Genomic DNA, 25,193 nt, shown 5'->3' with positions numbered 1-25,193 from the left:
GATGTAAGCAGATCCATTCCCAGATTCTCACACAATACCTGAAAACAGTTCAATGTCTGCAAATAAATAAAAAGTCACAGATATATGGGAGAAAAGAGAATCCTCTTTTGTACATAGGTACAAATGCATTTAGAGAAGGAAATTTACAAGATTAGACCTTTTAAAAATGCCTGAGACATTTTGTTTTTACAGAAATTAACACCTCTCTTACCTTGGTTTGGTTGCATATTCATGTTTGGTCTGGGACCGTAGTTGCCCATCGGCTGTCCCTGGCTCATAGTCATCTGATTCTGCACTGGCATACTCTGTGAGGATGGAACTGAGTGATTATAGCCACCCATTGACCCATGGCTACTTGAAGGCATGTTCATGGAACTGTTCGTCATATTGAGTTGGTTAGGTCCAGGTCCTTGCATAGGCATGTGGTTCGGTCCTTCAGGAGGAAAAACAGGGAAAAAGGATCTACATTAAGCATCGTAAAGCAAACAAATACAGTCACACTGAATCACAAAACTAAATAAAAGTAATTAAATGCAATTACATTAAAAAAAATTAAAACAGTTTGCATGATTTCCCCACTTGAAAAAAATAAACAACAAAGTTCAGCTCTACTATGCAATACATTTTCTTTTGTTGAGTAGCTGAAAGGTGTAAATTATAATATAGCTCATCTTCTATCCATATCACACACAAAATTAGTCTATTTAGAACTCACACAACACCTCCTGAATTTCAACCAGAATTGCACAAGACCAGTATAACAGCCAGCTTGGTATCTCCACCACAGCTGCAATTACTACAATAGCTGTAACATTTCTGTATAGTCAAACACCTATATTAGACACTTTTCTGAAAGTAACAGTTATTTATTATTATTTTTAAACTCAGGCAATATTACCATTGACATGGTACAACTACATAGAATCACAGAATCATTTTGGTTGGAAAAGACCACTAAGATCAGCAAGTCCAACCACAAATTTAACACTGCCAAGTCCATCACTAAATGCTAACTTAGGTTGTGACTTTCACTCAAATGACTACACAGTCACCCATAAAAGATAAAGAAGGTGACAAACACTCTGTGGAGTCACTGATACAAGAGCAAAGGCTTTTATGGAAAGCCTGTAAGTCAAACTCATTCTTCTATAGAGCTGTTTTAATGCCCCTGTAGATAAAAATCTAACCAAAAGTTATTTATTGTAAGAATAGGACTCCTGAGTTTATCTCCTGAGAAGGGAATGAGAACAAATGATAGTGGTAAGACATTAAGATTTTTTTCCCCTGGATGCTTCAATCATGACTTTTTTAAAAGAATGACTTGTAAACGGAAAGCATTAAGTGACCTTTATTGGCAAACACTGTCATCAGCTTTCCTGTGCATTAGTAAAAGAACAACCTTGGAAAATGGAGAAAGGTGTGAAGAAAAGAACAAAGCAAAAATGTTAAAGACAGTGTGCTGCACTTTTCCTACTTCTAAGTAAGGTGGAAAATTTCAACACAACAGAAAATCACCAACACTTTGGATTTGTAATTGTACTGGCATTGCAGTGATTCAGCTCATATGTGACCATCCATATGTATAAAAAAAATGGCTGAAGGCATATTTAACATTTTTGAACATACAGTCTATAGCCAATATTCTGCAACTGTATTTAGAGATTAGTAGGGTGGGAGATGATTACTGGAAGGACAGACACCAAATTATCGGCTCAACTTGTGAAGATGCAAAGGAAAAGCAACCTGTTCATAAACCCATGAGGCCAACAGCATCTTTTCACCTTTTACTTCCCCTCTTCCTGATAACACAGGTTGGATTTGGATTGTTCTCTGAATTAAAGCTACTCTCAATGGGTAATTTAACAAGTACAAACATTACAATACCATGTGGTCAGTTTACTCATTACTTTAGTTGGGACAGGTGAATAGCTACTAGGACCACAATTAGTAAGAGGTGTGACTGGATGTAACTACGACAAGTGAAAAAAGTAAATGAAATGGCAGGATTATGCCTATGACAAGCACCACATGAAGAGCTTCTGAAGATATGAACAACCAGAGTATGTGACAGACTAGGTCAACTGTCAACAAGGCAAATGTTGGTAGGTACTGATTTCACCAAGGACATGCTAGTGTTGCTAAACATGCCACAGGTTTTCTGTTAAGCTACAAAACCCTAAGAAAAGGAATCTAAAAGAAACTATGCCAGTAGAGTTGTAGGAAGACAGTGATTTGTTTACATATTTCCCAGTGGAAATTTAAAAAAACTCAAAACCAACCAACCAACAAACAAACAAACAAAAAACACACCAAAAAGAAACCCAAAACCCCAAACCAAACCAAAACAAAAAACCAAACAAACAACAAAAAAACCAACCACCACCCACACACCTGTGCCTTCAGATGTGAACAGCTCCCCAAGTCCTGCCCTGGCTTAAGAAATAACTGCACTAATCTAGGGTAGAATGAAGGCTGAAATAAGGACATAGAGAGATGTACACAAGGTCAGAGAGACAATACAAACTGACCTGCAAACAAAAAGATGCAGAGGAGAAAGGTAACAATGATTAATGAACACAGCTACCAAAGCCAATGTGAAGAAACAGAGAATAAGTTTAAAAACACATTTATTCTCTCGCCCTTTTCAAGACACCTTACTGAAATGAACACATAAACTTATTTTGTCAAGAGAAGTGAAAAAGCTGAAGCTAGAATACAAGGATAAGGGAAAAGCTAAGACCAAAATATCAAAAAGCCTTGCAAACGAAAAATAATAAAAACACACTTCACAAATAATTTTTTTTTTATCATTTGCCAAAATGCTTCATGGGGTTCTCCTGTACATAAGGTAAAAACAAATGATTTTCTTTTTTTACATGAATAAATGAAATAGAAAGAAGAGAATATGAATGAAGTATCTGCACTTTAACCTAACTGCTTTAAATGTAGTACTAATTAGATTTTGTGTTATCATCCATCGTTAGCAGAGTAAGCATCTATCTTGACTATAAACAGAAGTCCTTCTTCCTCTTACCCACTTATAGACAGCACCTTAGCTCCGAGAAGCTGTAAGCCAGACTAAGTGCATTTAAGCCCGCATTTGCAGGAAGGAAAGAAGACTTTGAGAGAACTTGCTGGTAACACACAAGCACCTGTTATTCAGGAAGGTCACTTACCAATGTAAGGACAAAGGTCAGAGAACCCTGTGGCTAGTCTTAACTTTCAACTTTTTACATACAATAAAATCAGGAAAATCACTTGCCAGCGGCACAGCTCATTTCATCATCTCCTTCCAAATCCGGACCGCTCTTACTTTGCATCACACAAACTCTCCAAGTAACTCTTCAAACAGTAATTTTTTCATCTACAAACCACAATTTGTCACAGGTACAGAAAACTCTCAATTGTACCACAGGCTGAAAAAGGTTTGCCATAACTGTCTTGGTACGAGGATACAGACATTCACTTGTCAGTGGATGCAATTAACGGCCTCAGCAGCACTTCAGGTTCTGCACTAAGAGAACATAAGTATGAGAAAAATCATCCTTTAAAGTAATGGGACAGATCTAAAGAAGAACTTTAAGTTGACTCATGCCCTGACCACCACTAGACAGTTCTTTTAATCAACCCTTCCGCGTATACTCAGGTCTGCAGAAGCCCCAGGTCAGGTAAGGCCTCCCAGAAATTCTTAGCTAGCACTTTTTAAGAGCTTGCATTTTATTTCTTCCAGGCTGGTCAGGTTGCTGTCAACCCTGGATTCTCTCAGTTTACATATTAGGACTTTATTCCGGTTAGACAGATCATCTCCTCAGATATTTGTGGGTTTGTATCTGTTTTCTATTACAAAGTGTCTATGTAACTTCAGAGTAAATGCCTTAAAAGAAGAAAGCAAATCCATACTCTGTAGAAATTACTAGAAATATGTTTCTGCAAAATACAGAAAGGCTCACATGCAGGTAAACTAACAAACACTTAAAAAATATGTGTAATTCAGCTATACAATTACCAAGATGATTCTGTTTCCCTTTCTCTAACGCCTACCTATGAAATTATTTTAGCATGCCTTTCCGATATTAGAGATGCCCTCATCCTAAGCCGTTTATCTTCACATCCTCAGAGACAACTTCAAACTGAGAAGGAAAGAACAGACCTTCGAAAAAGGGAATATGCTGGAAAGGCTAAATTAAAGCTTAGTTGGAATCTGTATTTAAGTATCTGTCTAGGTGAACACCAAAACAAACCTATTTACCTTTCACGTATTTTCATAAGAGCTCTTTTCTTATTCTATCTAATTACAAAATATGTATGTTTAAGGAGTGACTTTTCTCCCCTGTGGCTCTGCAGTGAAGTCATTATGCTCACATTGTGACTTAGTAATCCTTCTCCTTGGAAAAGATCAGTATAATAACAATAATATGATTACACTCGAGGGTCAAAGAGACTGATTTTTGAGAGGCAAAGCTATTCTCCATGGGAACTGATGGATTTTAGATGGATAAAGGACTCCACAATCAAAATATCTCTGCCCTAATTAGGGAGCAGCATATATTGCTCTTTACACTTCCAGATGCAGACCATGACCAACATGTATGATAAAACTAACTTCTTCTCTAGATCTTTTATTACACTTCTTACACACGGCCTCTGCAGGTTATTCAGCTACTCTTTCAGAAAAGCTGCCACTATCAGGTGGCACTATCGAGATTTGCTCAGAAATGAGAGACTACAGCAATCGTATTTTTTACCTTATATTAAGTTTTGCAAAGTTATTTACTGTGTTTCCTGTCATGAAAGTTTATCCTTGTCACCAGTGAGACATGAAATTACTTCAGTTGGTTAGAACATGGTGCTGATAACACTCAAGGTTGTGGGTTTGATCCTCGTATGGGCCATTCACTTAAAGAATTGGACTTGGTGATCCTTGTGGGTTCCTTCCAACTCAGAATATTCTGTGAAATCTGTGAATTTTCAAGGATCTTTTGACGGTAGTTTCCTTTCTTGGAAGTATCAATATCTTGAAGAGCTTTTGTATGAAAACTTTCTCCATACAAAAAGGAAAAAAAAAAAAGGGGTCCTGAACAAAAGCAATCCTGGGAATGCAATTTTAAGCTGAAAGCCATTTCACGTGAAATAGGTAGTATGACTTTATGAGTGGAAATTCTGGAATACAGCCTCTATATAAAGCAGCAAGCTTTTCCACGGCCTACTCCATGACTGCTAAAGGGAGCAGTTACCCCAAAGCCAGTAGTGGTAGGTAAAACATAGATTTTTATCATCTTCTTTCACTGCTTTGTTTCTGCCTTCCAAAGTGCTTTTCTTTTTATTACAAAACAGGATGGCATAGAAACTGACTTAGAATTTACACCTAGAACAATAATCTGGAGGCCATTCCTTCACAGATCCCTTACAATTCAACACATCTTCAGTAATAAAGAACACAGAGGATTAGTGGAAGCTGGACAATTTTCTGTACAAAAACAATCTCTAAAAAAAAAAAGACAAATCAACAAAAACATTTACCCAAATTAGAAACACCCACTTTCAGATGTATCTATTTTATTATTATCTAATTATTTAGCTACGATAATTTCACATTATCTTTTTATGGAAAGATTTGTGTTCACTCAGCCACAGGTCAATACCTTTCCCCAATAAGCCTTCTAAAGCCAGCTGTACTGCACGGTTTCAAACAGACTAAATTTAGCCAGTTCTGTTCATCAGAGGAATGCTGTGTGTCAGCTACATCAAAGCCCAAGGGCAGCCTGATAAACACTGAATACAGGTCACGTAGCTCTGTAGCTAACAAACTCTAAGAGAGCTTGTACTCGGGGGCATTCAAAGCAGTTTTGTCATCAACAATCTAGTATCCCTTGAGCCCCCATGTCGTTTCAGTTGCCAGGCAACGCTGGTGTTAATGTCTTAGAGGAGAAAAACTTACCAGGCATCTGGCCGTTCATCTGGTTCTGCATGTGTGGTGCAGGAGGGCCCCCACCTACCATACCATCTGAAGACATGTTGTGCGAGCGCGGAGGTGGGGGAGGGCCGCTCTGACTCATCCCTCCCGGACCCATAGGCATATTCTGTGTGGGTGGCTGAAAGGAGACAGTTTAGTCAAACACGAGAAGCAGTTAGTCTGACAAATATATTATATGTACATATGGTACAGCAGTTGCCTATATTGTTCAGCGGGCTATGAAAGCAAGCACTGAAATGCACTTCTTGCTCTTTCTGATACATTTTAACTCCTCCCAACATTACTTTTGGCAAAACATTTAACATTTCAATCAATTTTACATGAAGTATTACACACAAACAACACCACAGCACCTTCGAGCATCGCTTTAAAATAAAAAAATACAAATCAATGTCTCATTAAAAAATTACATCTGAACAGTTCAAGACTGCTGGAGTCACTCCCTCACACACACACAAAAGCTTTCCTTCAACAGAGAAATAAGTCTTCACTGTAATTCTCTCACATCAACAATTTGTTGCTGTTAACAGACCTTGCACAGGGACAAAACAGGTACAACATGAGATGAAAGCCTCTGAATGCTCACAGACTGGCAAAAAATTTGCACCTGGGTGTGGTAAAACACTAGCGATCTCTTCCCCGCTCTCCCCCAAAGCGCTGAAGGCCTAGTTCATAATTCCGTGCCAAACACCCCCTACAGACTGGAAGCACATTAGTGCTGGCCTCCAAAGGTCCAGAGACAGCTGCCTAGAAAGGATGTTTTTGGCAAATTTCCTAATGAAATTGTGAGGAAAATAACTGAATAACCTTGAGAGTTCAAAGAGGGAGAGCAAAAAAAACAATAAATAGAAGGGGGAATTTACTGGTAGGTTCTATTCACAGCAATGTAAGGAGATGCAGAAACTGCTAGTAGCCAGCTTCATTTTCCTACTAAAAACAATTGTGAGACTCTACGATCCTCCTCACATACCTTAGCCAAACACTTTCAGGGGAATAAAAGTCATCTCTGTGAGAGCGAACACCTGGCTCTCTGGCTTTTGAGGATTCTCTCTACAGGCCATAACTATTCATGAAAAACTCTTCCCATGACACAACCACACGTGCATTTTTCAGTGTTTCTCTTCTTCAGAAAGAACCAAGGATGCGAACCCTTAGTTCCTGTCTAGCCCAGTGCCCTCTTATGCCTATACCTACTCATCAGGAGGTTCATAAAGACAAGAAACAATACAGTGGTAAAAAGTAAGGCTTTCCTAATGAGTGTGAGGCAGGACCCCTTCTTACCCTTGGAGACAGTAACATCAGGGTAACACAGATACACACATATTTGCTTGCCAGGGGAGGGGAGTGAACAGTACAGATTTATTCTCTTAATGTTTCTTCACATACCTCAAGTGGGTATCATTTTCCCTGCAATACTTTTAAGAATTCCTCAAGAACATAGTAAAAGCTGTTTTTCGGAAGGAAGAAGGAAGGAGATGAAGAAAAATGGAAGCAAGCAGGTAAATTCTCTTACTAAATTCCTTTCATTCATCCACAATGAAGAGAATGACATTTTATAAGCAAGTTCTTTCCTCATCCTATAGCAGAAGTGGCAGAAGGTAGAGAAGGTAAGAGTGAAAGGCAGCTCCACTCTCCGAACTGCTTCATTTGGTTGTTTTTCCTCCACTAGTGAGCAACCAAAGCAAGGTTGCTTCACCTCAGTTAAATCTTCCTTCACTTTCAAAACTCACTATGGTGGTAATTTGCATGTAACAGAAGTTATGTAAAACTGATATACAGATAAACAAACAAAAAAAGAAAACAAACAGACTATTTTTAGTTTTTATTTAGAAAGTACATTTAGGAATACCAGCAAAACCAACACACTTGGTACCTCCACATAAGCAGCCAGAGCTCAGAGCCTAACAGCAGTCCCATGTCAGCAAACTGAGAGCAAAGTCAGAATCCACTCAAGCTGAAATGTTTTCAGAATTAAAATTAACTTCTTAGATTCCAAGCATAAAACATTAGCAAATCCAATGTTCATATAACATGCTGATAATGAAAAATACTATAAAGTACTAAAAAAAGACTAGACCCTATCTAGGTTTTAGCTATCCTGCAGGTGATACTGCACAAACATAGGCATGCCCTTACGCATGGAACGAGGGAAAAATAACTCCAAAGGTTACGTGAGAAAAACTACATTTCAACTCTAAAATTTAAGTCTGGAAGTTTTCAAAGCAACTCTCCTTTAAGAGAAACACTGCAGTTATCAAAAAAACAGCATAAGAATGCAAACATGCAAGGACAGGGGAAAAAAAGTATTAAGGACTTCAAAAATCCCATTAGATACAAAAACCTTCAAGAGACTTCACAAACCACAGGGAATTGAGAGAACTGAGGGAGCAATTAAAAACACTCAAAAAGGTACTACCAGAAAATAACTCAGCAAAAGGAGCTCCTGGATATAGAAACAGCCCAAAGACCTGTGTGAAGCCACTTCAAATTCTTGAAAATAATGCAAGAAAAAGGACCAAACTGCTAAAAAAATCTAATCTTCCATTACAATAAACTACCCTATAAGATGACTAGAAGGTAGATGAACCCTGTACCTCTATTTATAAAAAAGTAGTGGGACCAATTCTAGGAATTATGTGAGGCTTGCTCCCTGGGCTACAGATAAAATTATGAAAATAATTAGAATATCATAAAATACCAATGGTAAAAATTTAGTAAAGTGTCAATACAGTAAAGTCAAATCTCTCTAATCTATTAGAATTTTTTAAAAATATAAATATAAATTAAACCACCTAGATGCATATTTAACAAAATCTTCTTAACACAAGTTTTTCGACAAAGCCTTTTGGAAAAATATGTTGTTCAGGAGTACACACTTGCACTGATCAAAAACAGTCCAAAGAAGTTGAAAGAATAAAGGAACATATAGAGGTCTCCTGAAAAATATTTCTCAGTAAATATTAACATCTGAAGATACTGTACCATTACTGAACAGAAGGTGCCAAGTAAAATTCAACAGGGATAAATATAGGGCAAATACACTGAACTGTGAACTATTCTTTCTTCAGAAAGAGGAAACTCCTATTGCCATTAACCTAGAGAAAAAATAAATGACCAGAATCCAGACAGTTTGCTGGGGAAAAAAAAAAATCAAATAATACCCCAAAAAAACAAACAGAAAACTCCAAAACTCATAAAAACTATTCATAACACCCATGGTCACTTTCTGATTATCGTCAGTACTTGATATATCAAAAGTGACGTACAATGTGAAAGAAAAAAAGGTCAAGGTATTTGTGATCATGATACACGTTCAGTTTGGGGAAAGCAATCACCAAAAGATACTGTAAAAACAGAAGGATTCTGAAGACAGCCAACAGTGATTAAAAATTTTGAATGTTATCACCTCAAACAAGTTAAAAAGGGCAGGTTTTTTTTTTTTATGTAAAAGGAACTTAAGAGGATATGACAGAAATACAATTTAATGTATGATACATACAAAAAGTAGATCCTTCAGTTTACGGTTTAACAACAAAAAAAACCTCAGGAGAAGAGTCAGTAAATGGAGGAACAACTTTAAACATATAGGGCACCACATAAACCATATAAACCTGAGGAATTCATCAACACAAGACACCAGAACAAAGTTTAAATAAGGTTCAGAGATAATTACACATACATATGCAATAGAAACAGTTATACAGAATATTATATAGGATATTTTAAAAGTGTATTACAAGCCTTCATGTCAGATCATAAACCAATCACTACCTGATAGTAATTAAAACGAAATGTCTCCTGCAGATATAATTATTCCCCAGTGAAAATCCTCCAGAGTATTTTACTACTGGACGCAGACAGAAGAAAACAAGAAAAAACTGTTTTAAAATGCCAACTTCCCTATTTCTATTGGAGTTGATCCAGGCTTTTACAGATGATAAACTTCTTTAAATCAGATTTAATTAAAATACCCCAGAACAATAATCAAACAAAAAACCCAACCACACAGCCTGGGTTATTTAACCTTTTTTGTTCTTTACAGAAGGAAATTGACTATTCCCAGTAATAAGCTCTACACAGGGTGAAGATCCTTTAAAATACAAAAGGATCACAGAGTACTCAAAAAAACCCAACCCACCCATTGTGAAAGGAAAGCTACCCAACATGAACCCTACCCATTCAGTCTAGTTATGAAAGGTGAAATGACATACAAACGTAGTAAGGTTAACAGATCCAAAGGAAAGGCTACTTCCCCCCTGCTGGATGCATGACACAAAGGGATGACAATCAAAATTGCTGATGATTTTATTCCAATTATGAAGTAGAAAATGTTAAATATTTTGCTATCAGTAAAAAGTAAATTAAAGAATTAGAAGATGCTAGACATAGCTTCACTTTGCTAAACACTAATTTTTGGCTCATTTCCCCAAACACACAGATTATATTTATAGCTGCTATGAGCATTTAAAATTTATCAGAGCATGAAAAACTATAATTATAAGCTATTTAGCCCAATTCTGCAAATCTGAACTGGAAAAAGACTGAAACTGACCCAATAGCTGCAACCAAAAAAAGAGATAAGAAAAACAAGAGACAAGAAAAAAGAGACAAGATTTTAACTGACAACTTCCAGCAAACAAAATCCTAGTAAATCCAAAAGTTATTTGAAAGCATGCACTGAAAACAATAGCCACACTGCATTTTTTGGAGCTTTTCCTTTAAATAATAAATTAGATCAAATGAAAGACAGTAACAATAAAATCTGCCACGGTAGAATTGTACACCTGGAGTTTTCAAAGATTTGTTTATGGAACTTCTATTGCTATAAAAACTGAGGTGGAATACCAACTCAGTCATCAATAAAATGTAAAAAACAGGAACTACTGTTACACACATTAAAACACAGTATAGCTAATCAATACAACTGGCAGTAGATATTTAAACTACACTATCAAAAATACAATTTTCCTGAAATTCTCTCAGAATAACAATTAAAAGCTACATGGAATACAAACATAAAAGCCTTCTGATCTTTCCAAGAGAAGCCTTAAATGAGGATTTAATCAATCATTTTTGTTTTCAATTCTCAAATACCATTTTCTGCAAAGTAAAATGCCCCATGTCCCAGGAGGTACTCTGCCCTGCACACATCGCATTGCTAATATAACAGGACCTGTCCTGGTCTCAGAGAGCAGTACTCTGTTGATAGGTGGTGATGGCACCTGCAGAGTACTTACTGAGGTGTCAGATTGAGAAGTAAGACCATAAAGGATACATTTTTGAGAACTGAAAGAGCAGGATTTATTTAATCAGGTTATGACTCTTCTTTTACAAGGTACAGGGTATTCTAGAATTGAATGTCTTAAAAGAAAAAAATAAAGAACATGTATCAATTCTCAGCAAGTGTAACATTTAGGGATAGAAAGGATTTCTACAGGAAAAGCATTATCAATCATATCTAAATAGTAAAGTCAAATACAAATGTAATTTGTGCTCTCACTGTTGGAGTACGAGTTGTGATACTAGGAGTAAGGAAATCTAAATTTAGAATGACATCCAGTTTATACATCTTGATTTACACATCGGTATCTTCAAAAATCAGAGACATTCTGACTTAAGATTTCAACAAAATTTTTAAATAGTGCATAATGTAATACTTAAAACACTCTGTTCGAAGAGGAAATTGGAATTTTTAATTGTTTCGAATTGCATATATCACTGTATAAAAATATTCCACCATACCAATATTCTTAAACAACATTTTAACAAACAGAAAATTTAACTCTAAAATATCTGATAACCTCATTGCAATAGTTATTCTGATACTTTAAAAATAATCACAAATAATTCATAACTCTTGATATAACTAGAAATTATTTAAATCAAAAATTAAACAATCCGGTATGAATTCAGAAGGGTTTATTATAAGTGCCTATGAATAAATTAACTGTGGATATTAGCTTGGGGCACACTGAGTTATTGAAACTAGAGAACTTCAGAGGTGCTCTGTAATTCCCCAGTAATATACAGTTCATATCTGCCCCCAAAAGCAGGATTTTGTGTTCCACAGCCTCTTGTCTCTTTCGCTTTTAAGATGGATTATTATCTGGTCTAATATTTACAGGTTTTTCTTGCATTTAGTAACCTAAGATAAAAAATCCAACTCTCTTCTAGCTGAAAGGCCCTATGTAAACTCAATTAAAGTAGAAAGAATCCTGCAGAACCCTTAAAGCATGGCACTGGGGAAACAGCAAAACCATAGAGGCTGAAGGATTGGCACCTATGTTACCAGACTGCCTGGCACAGCTCTCAGCAAACTGCCTACGGTTCAAACAGGTATTTATTGTGCAGATACTGTACCACGGAGAGGCAAATCACATCTTCAAGTATGAAAGAACTACACCTTAGAGCATAGTCCTATTTCAAACTGCTAGCTATTTTTACTGATTTCTAAATCAGCCACAGAAGTTAGGAGGCAATAGAAGTAGTTTTTTGTGTACAGTGCACTAGCTCCCCGTGTGGACACACCTCATTAGCAACACATGCAAACTAGCTTACAGAACTTAAACAACCCTCTGATTTAAAGTGGTAGCTAGTAGTCTCTGAATTCACCTAACATCCCAACCACTGAAATTCCCCTATACTGATTTTATTTATTTCTTTTTTTTTAAGTGGAGTTGCTGGCTTAAGAAGCTCCTTCCAGCAGCTCTCTATTTCCAACAGCACTCATTCAGTTGTGCCAACACAGCCACTTACACAGTCCCAAAGTTAGTCTGCAGTAATCCAGAATGAAAACATTGCCCTTTCCATCTAATTAATTTGGACTCCAGATTTTTCATCATACAACAACTTTAAAACATCACACAGCAGAACTGCAGCTGATGAGAGTACAGCTCTAGTGATGTTAGCATAACCATCACCATCAAAATGAAATCTTGTTAAACAGCCACCAAACTTCTTTCCAACATTTAAAAGCCTCTCTGGACTAAAACAAACAACCCGGAAAAGGAATTTTTATTATGAGGCCATGGTATATATGGATCAACTGAGGATCCACAACCTGAAAATTCTTTTATAAACAAACATACACAATTCGCTTTTGCTAAAACAGGGTGGCATTACTAGCCCTAGAAGATGTGTATCGACACAAGGACTGTTAGAGATTCAACAAAAAAGACTAGGGAAGAAACAGTCCATAAAACTTAAATCACAGTAAATTTGGTTGTTTTGCTTTTAAGGCTTCTAAAAAGCTTGTACTACTGACAATTCTCCAGGACTTCCTTCCCATTAGTAGGTTTTCAGTTTGATGGTATAAGCAATGGATGTGTTTCCTTTCATGCTCTACCCAAAATAAATAAAAATCTGTGTCCCTATTTGCAAAACTAGTTCTCTTTTGATTAATATCTCATAACCACGTTTTTACATACAATGAACATGCAGATAATCAGCATGTCCACTGAGAGGTCAGAAGTCAAATAGCATGCAAAGCCTCAAAGAAAGCAAATGGATAGAGAGAATCACACGCTGGCCTTAAAGTAAAGCCAATTAATTGATACAGACACACCAGACCTCTCTGCAAGCACTGAAACTGCTAGATCATAATGTAATGCTTTTATGACTGGTTACTGCAGTCATACCTAAGACCTAGGCTATGGACAGCAACAAAGAATTAAAACTCGTCTCTAACAGACCTGGAATACTGTACAAGTTCAAGAAAAGTCTTATTTACCATTTTGTTCAGACTGCTGAGTCTCCAAGATCACTAACACAGTGGTAATGCTGACTTTTAAGAGTATTGTGGCAATACAACATGAATCTTGATGTCCCACATTTCCCATTCATTGCTGACAAAGCCTAACTAACTGGGGGCTGGAGACTATTTTCAAAAGATGCTTACCCCATGTGCTTGTTGCTCACAAAACACAGGACATCTTTTTTATTATGCAAAACCAACATAGCAAAGAAAAATGTAAGAGCTTGAAGAGTTGGAGGAATGAATAATTTAAGAAATTAAGTTTTTCATGGAGGATGCAAGCACAAATAAATTAGCTTTTATCAATTACAGATTTGCACTGGCTTGAGTTTCTAATAACAGGACAGGAATATGGAGCTTAATTTCTTTTACCCATCAAATCATAGTGGCTCTACTTGTCCCTTGTTTGAAGGGCAGCAGAGTGTAGCATTAGAGTGTAGTCACATAATATGGTAGGTACGAATGCTACATCTTTCCTCCCTTTCCCAAGAAATCTACTACCAAATGTATCTCTTTTAGAAAGTCTTAAGAAATTATTATGATTTTTTTAAAAACTATTTAACAAACATTTAATCAGAGCAACTATTCTTCAAAATCCAAGCTCCAGTTCTGACTAATAGCTCCCTTGCCTCTTAACAGGAAACATCTGACCTTCCTTTTGCTCTGTTCTCTATTAAGTCAGTTTACAAATAGTTGAACTTCAATTGGGCATGGACTTGTGTGCTGAAAAGCTAATGCAGAATTATGCACCATACTGCTCTGTGTATCTGCTTTAAAACTAATTTAATCAATACACTAACATTAAATATACACTGAATTAATCTAGAGGTTTAAAGATTGATGCCAGCTGTGATGAGCAGGAAAGCATACACCACAAACAGACTTTCTGTTATACTACCTATCTTGGTTTCCCATGGGATAGAGTTGATTTTCTTCCTAATAGCTGGTACAGTGCTGTGTTTTGGACTCAGCAGGAGACTAACCTTGATAACACACTGATGTTTTAGTTGTTGCTAACCAGTGCTTACTCTTAAGTCAAGGACTTTTCAGTTTCCCATGCCCTGTCAGCGAGCAGGTGTGCAAGAAGCCAGGAGGGAGCACAGCCAGGACAGCAGATCCAAACTGACCAAAGGGATATTTCCACACCATAGAATATCATACTCAGGCTGGGCACTGGTTTCAGCAAAAGCTGACTCAGTTTAATTACAGTTATATTATTCTGTGGAGATCAGTGACAGGACCCAAGCAAATGGCCTGAAGTTGTGTCAGGGGAGGTTTAGGTCGGATATTAGCAAAAGGTTCTTCACCCAGAGGATGGCTGGGCACTGGAACATGCTCCCCAGGAAACTGGTCACAGCACCAAGCCTGACAGAGTTCAAGAGGTGTTTGGATGATACTCTCAGGCACATGGTGTGACTCCTGGGGATGGTCCTGTGCAGGGCTAAGGGTTGGACTCCATGATCCTTGTGGATCCCTTCCAACTCAGCATGTTCTGTGATTATTATTAAAGTATTTTATTTAAATTATTAAACTGTTCTTATCTCAACCCATAGGTTTTAGCCTTTCTTCTGATTCTCCTGCCCCTCCCACTACGAGGAGAGGGAAGGTGTGTGGGGTGAGTGAGCAGCTGCATGGTACTTAGATGCCAGCTGAGGTTAAACCACAGCACTACCACAGACATCAGTCTTTCCCAGGCATTTAGTACATAACTGGACAAGAATCTTGTAAATTTAAAATTCCTCTCATCATCAGTAACAAGTATTTTATTTCAAAATTTTATTTTAAGTTACTAAAACTGAGCCATATTTTTATTTTCTGGATCCCATCTTGCTTTTTTCAAGAAAAATAGTTAAAGGTAATTCAATTAACATATATTTTAGACAACTTTTATGTTCAAATAAAGGCTACGAAAGAAGCGGAGTGCACTGTTCAGTTCCTAAAACTCCAATTTTTTTCTAGAAACATCACAAGTTCATTAAACCCAAAGACTAAACACTACTCTTTTGAAAAATAATGTGTTTAAGATCATAAGAGACTTTCCACTGTTTGAGTGAAACCATGCTTACGTCAAAGATTCCTATTTAGCCTGCAGAACTCCGCAACTTGGGAAAAAAAAGACAATCACTACCCACATACAAAACAAATTAAAAAAATCTCCCAATAAGGAAGCTGAAAGCAAGTTTTCATCAAGTGCTAGTAATTATGTTTAGTGGTTCTATCTCTTGCAGCAGTTGTTTTGGAAATAAACAGCATTTCAGTGCCTGCTGATGTTGGGTGTTTACAAAAAGTAACTACCATTTTATGTAGAAGTATTTTGTAACTAAACAGACTCCGCTCTAATCTGTGTGACAAGTTTAGAAACAACACACAATAAGGGATTTCACAAGTCCTACAAAAAGCTTTAGTTTTGAAATAAATATCTCAAGCAAAAAATCACTTTTTTATTAGTTTATTATAATCTTTCCAGTATTGTGAAATTTAGAAAAATAATTTAATGTGATGTCCAGATTTTATTCTACAACTTGGACACAACAAGTTTTCTTGGAAACTTTAGCTTGCTACTGGAAGAAACTGGCACTTTCAACGTAAAAGAAAACTGGTATGTTACACAAGTGAGTAGTAGTCATTTATTTTCATCACCTTCTTGAAATACACACTGAAATCTCATGCTGAAATCTCATTCTGACAGAAGGCAAGATGCATTATGCAATAAAAACACTGAAAAAAAAAAATTTCTGTGTTTAAAAAAACCCCAAATAATCAAACCAAATCAAATAATCAAAAAACCCAATCAAATAATTCCTGCAGACCTCAATATCTGCCCATTATAAAATGGAAAGTTCCCCTTTACACATCAAATAAAGTGATGGTCACGGGTTGTTTCCTTATAAATATTTGGCAAAATTAAGACATGAGAGAGAGAAAATGTCCAAGTAGAAAAGCTGGGGTTTTTTTATTCAATAGTTGGCAATGCCTTTTTAAGGCCACTAAAACATTGTCAAGAAAACAAAAAAAATAAAAGTCAGAGAGGACAAGATGCCTGTTCTGCAGTTTGAGATTGAATGTGTTTAGGAACACAGGCACACAATACTTCACTACCGCTTTAATTGCACCTCTGCTCTCTATAGTTCAAGGACACCAATACTTTGTTACAACCTCCCTCAAACGCAGCACTAACGAAATATCACAAGACTTCAACAGTGTTGTTTTCCTCATGGTACAAGCCCTTTTTGGTAAGCTGGCTTATCTGATGAAGTGGTGGTAAAGAGACTTTTAACTGCTATCCAAGAAAGAAATACCTGCCACGACTCTAAGAGAGGAAACAAAGTTGTATCAACTTCACAGGTGAACTCAGTCAGCGCTCTTATCCAGATACGAAGATGTTTCAAAACAGCCCTGCCCTTAAAAATGTTGCTGTTCACACAGCTCAGGAAAGACTGGCTGACTCCAGAATAACCTCACACTCTTTTTGTCTTTTAATGTGAAAGAAGGTCTCTCATCCCGAAAGTCATAATTTAATACTCTAGCATGCATACAAAGACAAGAGGAGCTTTGTTATGACACTGGAGTTTCAAAGTTTTTCTAGTTCCCTTCACCCCAGACCCTGCAGTGCTTCCTTCATCTGTTTCATCACCTTTTCCTCACTTCCAGGTCCCCCTTACAGAAACATTTCTCTGCACAACACTGTTGGCTCACTACACTTGTTCTCTACAGGCAATACCAGAGTTTCAGACAGGATGTCAGACCTTTCATTAGAATAGTGCATTCTAAAAGACAAGGACAGAGGCACAGCAGCTGAGTACGAACCATTTTCCCAGCAATGCTTTATGCATTAAGTCTAAGGAATATTGTTAGAGAATACAATGAAGTTATCATCAGGTTAGAATCATTTTAGCTTGTATTAAAAACTTCAGTGAACCTGGTCATTCACCCCTTTTCTTCAGTGTGAATGCTATCTTAACAGCAGTATTCTCTTTTCAACTTCACTTTACTACACAACTATTAGTTTCTACAAAATACCTTAAGTTGAGAAATTTCTTTAGAGTTTATTTAGCTGATTAAAACAGCAACAAGATAAAACTTAAACAAAAAAGAAAATACAGCTTACTAGGGGAACAATCTTCCAGAGATAAAGAGATGAGATAGAACCCACCTTCAGAAGCTATCCAGACTCAATCCCTCCTAAGTTATGTGGAAAGTTACTGCATTAGGAGTATCATAATTGATGTATTTAGTATCAAAAATAGTAGAAGTCTATACACACAGTATCTTTCTTCATATTTAGCTGTTGCCACCCACAACCCTTGAATTTAGTAAACTGCTCAACAGCTGATAGAGAAACATAGTGAAGAGAAACTTAATACTTCCAAGTCAACTTGAGCCTCATCAGTTCTTAAATGGAAAACCAATAGAGGAAAAGAGTCTGAAGTAGTTTATCCTGCATTGTAGAAAGCAGTAGCTCACATGTTCACAAATTCTTCTAACTAAAATTTACTGGGAAGACAGAAAGAACTTAAAGAATATTCTTCTATAAATCCCAACAAAAATCATCTTATCTGATTATGCTACCACATTTCAGGGAAATCTTCCAAGATCTTACTTAGTAGGTCAGAGCATCTACATTTAGATAACAAGATTGAAATTTCATTTTGTATTTTAGTTTGTAAGAAAAACAAAGAAGCTACTTTTTTTATTCCCTTCCTCAGCTGTCCAAAGGGGACTCCCTCTCCCTCCAACAAACACTGTGCTATTTTTCTCAGTAGTGTGGAATATTCCTTCCATTCAGGATCAGAAATACACTTCAGTCTAGATCTGCAAAAGCCTTTCCCAGTCCTATCTTCATTTTCTTTTAAGAAGAGAATGTCATCACATTCAACTTTAACAGCAGGGCTGTTCGCCAGGGATTAGGATAAGGTCAAATTCATTTCCAGTTGTCATCAGAACCAGGATATGAATTAAGCCTCAGAAAACATATTAGTTGAGGAACACACACAGCCCTCTTAAAGGTTTCTCTCCCTCCCCCTCAGCTACAAGCATGGATTTATAAAAAGAGAAGCCTCTACAGGCACAACAGGTTGGACATAATGAAGCACTGTTTCTATAGTCCTCTAGGTACCAACTTGAAAGGATGCTTTGCTAGTAGCAATGATTGGAGAACACTTCTCCAGAGACCAAAGAAAAAGTAATTCAATTTCAGTTGGTGAAAACTAGTATCTAGGAATGGCTGTTTTACAGACATTCTTTTTAGCTTCATATTACAGAAATGAATCAAGACTATATTAATTCAAGAAAAGTCTTATTACCAAAAAACAAAGAACTTCCCTGTGTTACTCACAATGAACTCCCCAAGCTTTCCGATTAACACAGAAAGCAAACAGATAGCAAGCTATTTTAATGTTTGCTGTTTCTTTCCTTACTGCTCCATAAACAATGGAACATGGGAAAAATTTCATAGATCTTATAAAACACAGAGTTCAGGAAGACAGACTCAGAAAAATTCAGATTAAAAAGACAGCAAGTAATATCCAAGAAATGTAAAGCAATGCAGTGTCTTAAGTGAAGCCTGTGAGCCCTTATTTTTTTCATGTTATCACTACCCACCTTAAAAAAAGATTGCTTTCCAAAACAGGAGAGAGGCAAAGAATTTGAAACTCAACTACAGTATAGAAAAGCAGACAAAAATTTACCCAGCCTCATTCCACCGAGGCAAGAGAATGGATGACATTCCAGTAAAAAATAAAAATATAATATTTTTTTAAAAAAAATCTCATTCCCCCACCTTTTCCTAATGTAAGAGGAAAAAGTGTACTGCTGTAGTTGTTGACTAAGAGCCATATAACTACAGTTCTCAGCTAAGGGGGGGAAAAAAAATCTATCCATGAAGGAGCCAGATAATCTGTGCACTGCACACCTGATTCACAGTAACAGTCTCCAGTTAAACAGGTCAGGTTTTAAGCAAGACCTAAGTAGCGAGATTACTCCAAATACAGCATGAAGACACACTGCATCATGTATTCAATACACAGTAAATCAGAGGCAAAGTGTTTGGTCATTACCTCAAACACTTGTTTGGTTGTTTTGTTTTGTTTTTTTCCTCCAGGAATCCAAATGAAATCTATTCCCTACTTTTGCACTATTTTGTACTTACTGCTGGTAGTAGAGACTGCATGTTCTGGTTGGAGTCAGCTATAGTGGCTAGGTAAACCAAGTTTGTATGCAGCATCTGCTGGTATCTATCAAAATAAACAAAGCAAAACAGATCTTAATTCACAAATACAGTAACATCAGAATTTACTTTAACTCTACACATGTCAAAAAAGCTACCTGTGTAAATCAAGATTCAAGAGACTTACAAGAACACCATTATTAGGAATCTTAAGCTTTTGCCCCTCACACTTATCTATTGTCCAATCTTTCCCAATGTCTCCACCAAATCCGTGCCTGTATATTCTCTACTTCTGTCTTGCTGTGAAAAAATCTAAAGCTGGCTGACACTCTTCTCACCTATTTCACTTCCTGCCCTAAACTAAATCACCAGAAGACACAGAGCTCTCTCATGTGTTTGTGCCTGTTCAGTGTAATTTTCATCACAAACACTAGAGAATAAGAGGTCTTTCTATTATGCCCCAATATACAAGATATCATAGATTTATGTGAATCATGACCAAGACCAGTGCACATATTTCATTAGGACCTTAAGCTTTGGAAGTTTGCTATGGAATGATTTTCCTGCTACAGAACCACAGTCCTGTGTCCCAACATCTACTCCAGTCACAAAAATAACCTTAAAATCGGGAACAGAGCACAAGTACATAACTACAGGCTTTCAAATACACTAACTGTGCTAGAACAAAAGTATTCCCTTAAACAAAAAACACTTACTATTTATGATTCCCCTCCTACTCCCACACTACTGATTCTCTTAGCAAGGGACTTGAGCTATACTATGATGCTCTGTCTGTCCCATGACTCCATATTTGATTACATGGGTGCCATGATCATCTCATGCCAGAAAAGGGTAATGAGAAAATAACATTCCTCAACAATTGACTCCTTCTACAGTTCTCACTAGACAGCAAGTGGGATATTTTGGCAGGCCAAACATTTAAGACAAGCCTATTTGTTTCTGGGTAAGTGAAAAGCAGGCAGTTTTCAAACATGCCATCATGAAGAAGAAAGGTCCATTTTCCTTCATGATTTTGAAATGTTTGAGAAGAAGGCTACCTCTTTCCTAAAGTGTAATTATGATACAGAGGGAAAAGATCTGTTATACAGTCTCAATTTTTATGCGCATTGTCATCATGACATCAACTTGCAGTAGGCAACTTGAAACATTTCAGTGACAAAAGTGATACTCATACAGCAAATAAAAAAACCCACATAAATTTTATCTGTAGCACAACTTATTTGTTCTTCAGAGTACAGTTCTCCTACAAGGTGAGCTAAACAAATCTATAGTGCTGATCTAGATGGAAATTCACCCAGTCCACAGAAGATATGGATTAAGGTCTTACTGAGAGCATTCAGAAGTCTTTCCTTTGTTCTGATAGTCCATTATACACTGAATAAGATGGTTATTTTCATCCAACATCTGAAACAACAAAGAAGAAGTTTGGAGTAAGTTTCACATTCTTTGCTGAAAGACTGGAAATAAGTTTTGAGTCTTGCTCTTCTTCTTAAAAACAACAACAAAAAAGTAGTAATCCAGAAAGCTCTACTTCACCAATAATTTATAAAACACTCTTTTGCTCCCATTTTTCCCCTCCGATTAGTATTACTGGTTTCAGTTTAAGGGTTTCATAGCACTACCACAGCTACATTTGTGAAGCATCCTGTTCAAAGACTTGCCTGTTCCGCATCATGTTCTTAGAAAATTTAGAAGTTTTCTGCATTCCTTTATTTGATTGCTAAGAAGAAACTTGCTTAAAAGTTTACACCCCAAGTTTCCCTTCTCCTTCTAAAGCCTGCAACTGTTTATAAATTTAATAACAGAAGGCACTGAAATTGTTATTGATGAGAAGTCAGCTGACCAGTCAGATTTGTTTCAAGGAAATGTGCTGGAAAGCTAGGCCGTATTTACATGAAGAATCTCTAACTAAACTGCATTTTATAGATATTTGGTTTAATGGTGTTGTGCTTGAGGAATGGTATTCCCCAATTTATTGTTCCCACTGAAACACTCCAAACCACCTGCCCCTTGCTCACTTCCCCCTCTGCCTGGTTGGTGGCTGGAGAGGAGAACTGGAGGCACAAAAGGTAAAGATCACAGGCTGAGATAAGAACAATTTGCTGGAAACAGCAATGAAATAAGAAGAAAAAACAGTAACAGAAACAACATTAACAACACAGTGTACAAGAGTGGTGAACAATTCACATGTGAGTGCTCAGTACCCAGGACCCTGAAAATACCTGACCCCACCAGGCTGTTCCATCTGGAAGGGGCTCCTTCCCATATCCCTGATGTAAGGTGGTACAGAATAGCCTCCAGGTCCCAGCTACACCCCTCTTGGCTCCTGGAAAAATTAACTGTGTTCTGGCCAGAATCAGGACAAACGGGCACAATAGCTCTGTTATACTTCAGAAGTGTCCACAAAAATGAACACATATGAATTAGATTTTTCTGACCAAAAAAAAAAAAAAAGTAGCTCTAAAAATCATGGGAAATGGTCAATCTCACAGCTTTCTTCAGAAAGTTCACAAAGTCACATAAACAGGAAAAAAAAACAGCCTGGTTTCCTGGAGCTGCACATCCCCACACTCATCTTTTTAACCCCTATCCCACATTCTGATCAGACAAGACTCAGCAGAACCATGGATAATCTGAGGTACAAGCCAAGTTACTCAAGTCAACTGAACAAAACAGCGAATTTACTGCCAAATGGGAAATTTTGCATCAATTTAATCCTTTGCTTTCTTTTACTGGAAAGCTAGTTTAGATCCCTTTACCCAGCTGCTGAATTTCACAAAACTAATCGAATCTTAACCACTTCTAATACTCTCTCCTTCCAAACGTGGTTGAAACTAGCCATGACTAGCTCATGCTTTTACAAGGAAGGCACAACATCATTACATGATCTTCACTTCCTTAGGAATCCAACCTACAAAAATTCTACAGAGAGGAAAAAAAAAAAGAAAGAAGTACTGATTTTTTTTCCCCCCCCTGACTAATCCACCTCTACTATGAAAAGTGTATAGAGTCAGAAACCTTATGCAGTCCACTCAGGCCTTCTATCCACATAAGAATGACCCAGCCAGCCAAGTCTTCTTAAATGCTAACCAGGAATCCACCAGAACTGACTGGAATGATCCCAGCGCAAGTATTTTGCCTGAAACTGCTGGATCTGGAAACACATTTAAGCATTAAACACAGACATGACTGCAGTATTTTCAGTTGCTGTGTGAGCCTCAGAAACTAGGCAAAGCTGAAGCTGGACTCCCCAAAGAGGATCACAAACCCACTGCTACACAGACACATGACACACACACTAACTTCAACTTTTATAAGAAACACAGTGGCCACTTTAATCAGAAAAAAAAATAAGGAAAAAAGGAGATAATACCTTTGATACTGACGCCTAATAGAGGACTTGCAAAGGAAGCCTTGAATCAAGGCTCTCCTCAGAATGCCTCACACAGGAGAGGCTCAGCAGACAGGCAACCTTGAGACTGCCAGTTTGATGGCTGCATCCTTCACTGCAGCCATGTAAGCTGGACCTCTTGGGGAAGGGTTGGGATGGGGGGGGGAAATGCTAGGGCCAAAAGGAAAGGCAACAAGCAGTATAACTCTATCCTAGATGGGGCTGCAGACAACTATTTTATACAAGTTTAATTGAGCCTTTGCTGATAGAAAATTGAAACAGTTATAAACACCTACCATCAAAAGAGAATTTAGTTACCAGGTGGATGAAGGTACCTCCAGGGCTTCTGACACCTTATGTACATTACAAAGATTCTTCTTTAACTACACTAGGATTTTGCCAGCACACCACCATCAGATTAATGGCTGGACTACAGCATAAGAAAAACTTGTCTACATTTTCTGTAAGCACCTCGGCGACCTGAAGTCTCTACAGACTACCTCTGAGCAGCTTTCCACCTAGTGGGTATATATTTTTCATCTACAATTTTCAAGCAACAACTTCTCCTGGAGGACTCCATTATAATTCTGGGGTCTCCTTTGAGGTCCGTATCCCTGAAACACCTACTTTTGTGATGCTCTAATTCTTTATTAAATCAGAGGTTAGCTGCATTACCCAAAAGGCTCCTACTACGCAAGGAGCTTGTAGCAATCTGAGATGTGTTTGATACACTGCTATCTACACCAACAACAGTGCGAGTCTTCAGCAGAGCTTCCAAATACCACCCACTTACTAGGGAACTTGAACATACTCCTTTACTTCTGCTGATAGAAAACACTGATAGAAAACACTGTGGATTCTCACAAATCCTTTATGTCCTTTTCTTTGAGCTCTTTAACGAGTTAACTTGCTCACTCCTACAGAAGCTGAAATGGAGTCGTCCGGAGCCGCTATCATTGGCTCCGGCAGCGATGTTCTTCTTTAATCACACCTCAGGTTCTGGGGGAGGGAGCATTAACTTGGCCGACCAAGTTTGGGAGCTGGATCCGCCGCTTACCCCGCAGGGCCCGAAGTCAGCAAAGACTCTGGAACAGCCCGTCTGCGGTCCCACCGTCAGGCCCTCCTCGCAGAAAGGGACTTATTCGACTCCTCCGCGTCCAGGCCGAGTTCTTTCGGGTTAATTCAGGCCCGCGGGGTCGATCGGGGCAGCCGAAGTGGAGGAAGTAGGGCGGGGTGAGGGGGCTCAGGGACATCGCCCGCCCCTGCCCGGTGCCTCCCCCCGTCCGGGGATCCAACAAGTGCCCCGCTGGGCCCGACCCTGGGCACAGCGAGCCCGGCCCGGCCCCCTCCCTTTACCCCGTCGGGGCCTCGGCGCTCTGGGCGCCGCCGCCCCCGTTCCCCGCGCGGCAGGAAGCGGCAGCTGCAGCCCCCAGGGCGGCCCGGGCCGGGCTGGGCCCGCCTCCCCTCGCCCTCCTCACCTTCTGGATGGCGGCCGGCGTGATCTCGCCCTTGCCCCGCTGCCTCGGGGCCGCGAACGCCACCGACATGTCTGGCGGGTGCCGGGAGACTCCGCGCCCGCCCCCGCTCCCGCCTGCCCGCGCGCGCGCCCCGCGAATCCAACAGCGGCGCCGATCCGGGAAGAACGCGGCGCGCGGGGGGGCGGGGGCGCGCGCCTGGTGGGACGGCCCATCCCCGTCCCGCCGGGGGAAGGCGTTAAGGAGGACCGGCGGCTCCTTCCCGCTTTTCCCGCCGGCGAGGGACAGCTCCGACGAGACCGCGGCTGCCCCGCACGGCCCGGCCAAAACAACGAGACCGAGAGCCGGCGCTGCGCCGTTTCGAACGTGACCCCCCCCACCCCGTGTCACGCACCCTCTTGTCTACCCCCTTT

At 38.6% G+C, this 25,193-nt stretch overlaps 1 protein-coding gene across 6 annotated transcripts in view; it reads right to left on the bottom strand.

Annotated features, from left to right (window-relative positions):
• The window catches only part of SS18 (SS18 subunit of BAF chromatin remodeling complex), a 45,624-nt gene extending 20,431 nt beyond the window's left edge, over positions 1 to 25,193 (bottom strand). For 2 of the 6 annotated variants that reach the window (XM_032697900.1, XM_032697927.1), the window contains exons 1-5: positions 24,784 to 24,941; positions 21,242 to 21,318; positions 19,876 to 19,960; positions 5,939 to 6,092; positions 212 to 433 (exon numbers count right to left, since the gene is read on the bottom strand). In XM_032697900.1, the coding sequence (XP_032553791.1) occupies positions 212 to 433; positions 5,939 to 6,092; positions 19,876 to 19,960; positions 21,242 to 21,318; positions 24,784 to 24,852 (607 nt within the window). In that variant the 5' untranslated portion in view covers positions 24,853 to 24,941. Of the gene's footprint in view, positions 1 to 211; positions 434 to 5,938; positions 6,093 to 12,730; positions 12,813 to 12,894; positions 12,944 to 19,875; positions 19,961 to 21,241; positions 21,319 to 24,783; positions 24,942 to 25,174 lie in introns of those variants that run through there. The other 4 variants (XM_032697908.1, XM_032697918.1, XM_032697933.1 and 1 more) reach the window with 4 other exon arrangements.

This window comes from Chiroxiphia lanceolata, chromosome 1, assembly GCF_009829145.1.
Source record: "Chiroxiphia lanceolata isolate bChiLan1 chromosome 1, bChiLan1.pri, whole genome shotgun sequence".
NCBI lineage: Eukaryota > Metazoa > Chordata > Aves > Passeriformes > Pipridae > Chiroxiphia > Chiroxiphia lanceolata.
This window is presented reverse-complemented; position numbering and strand designations above follow the sequence as displayed.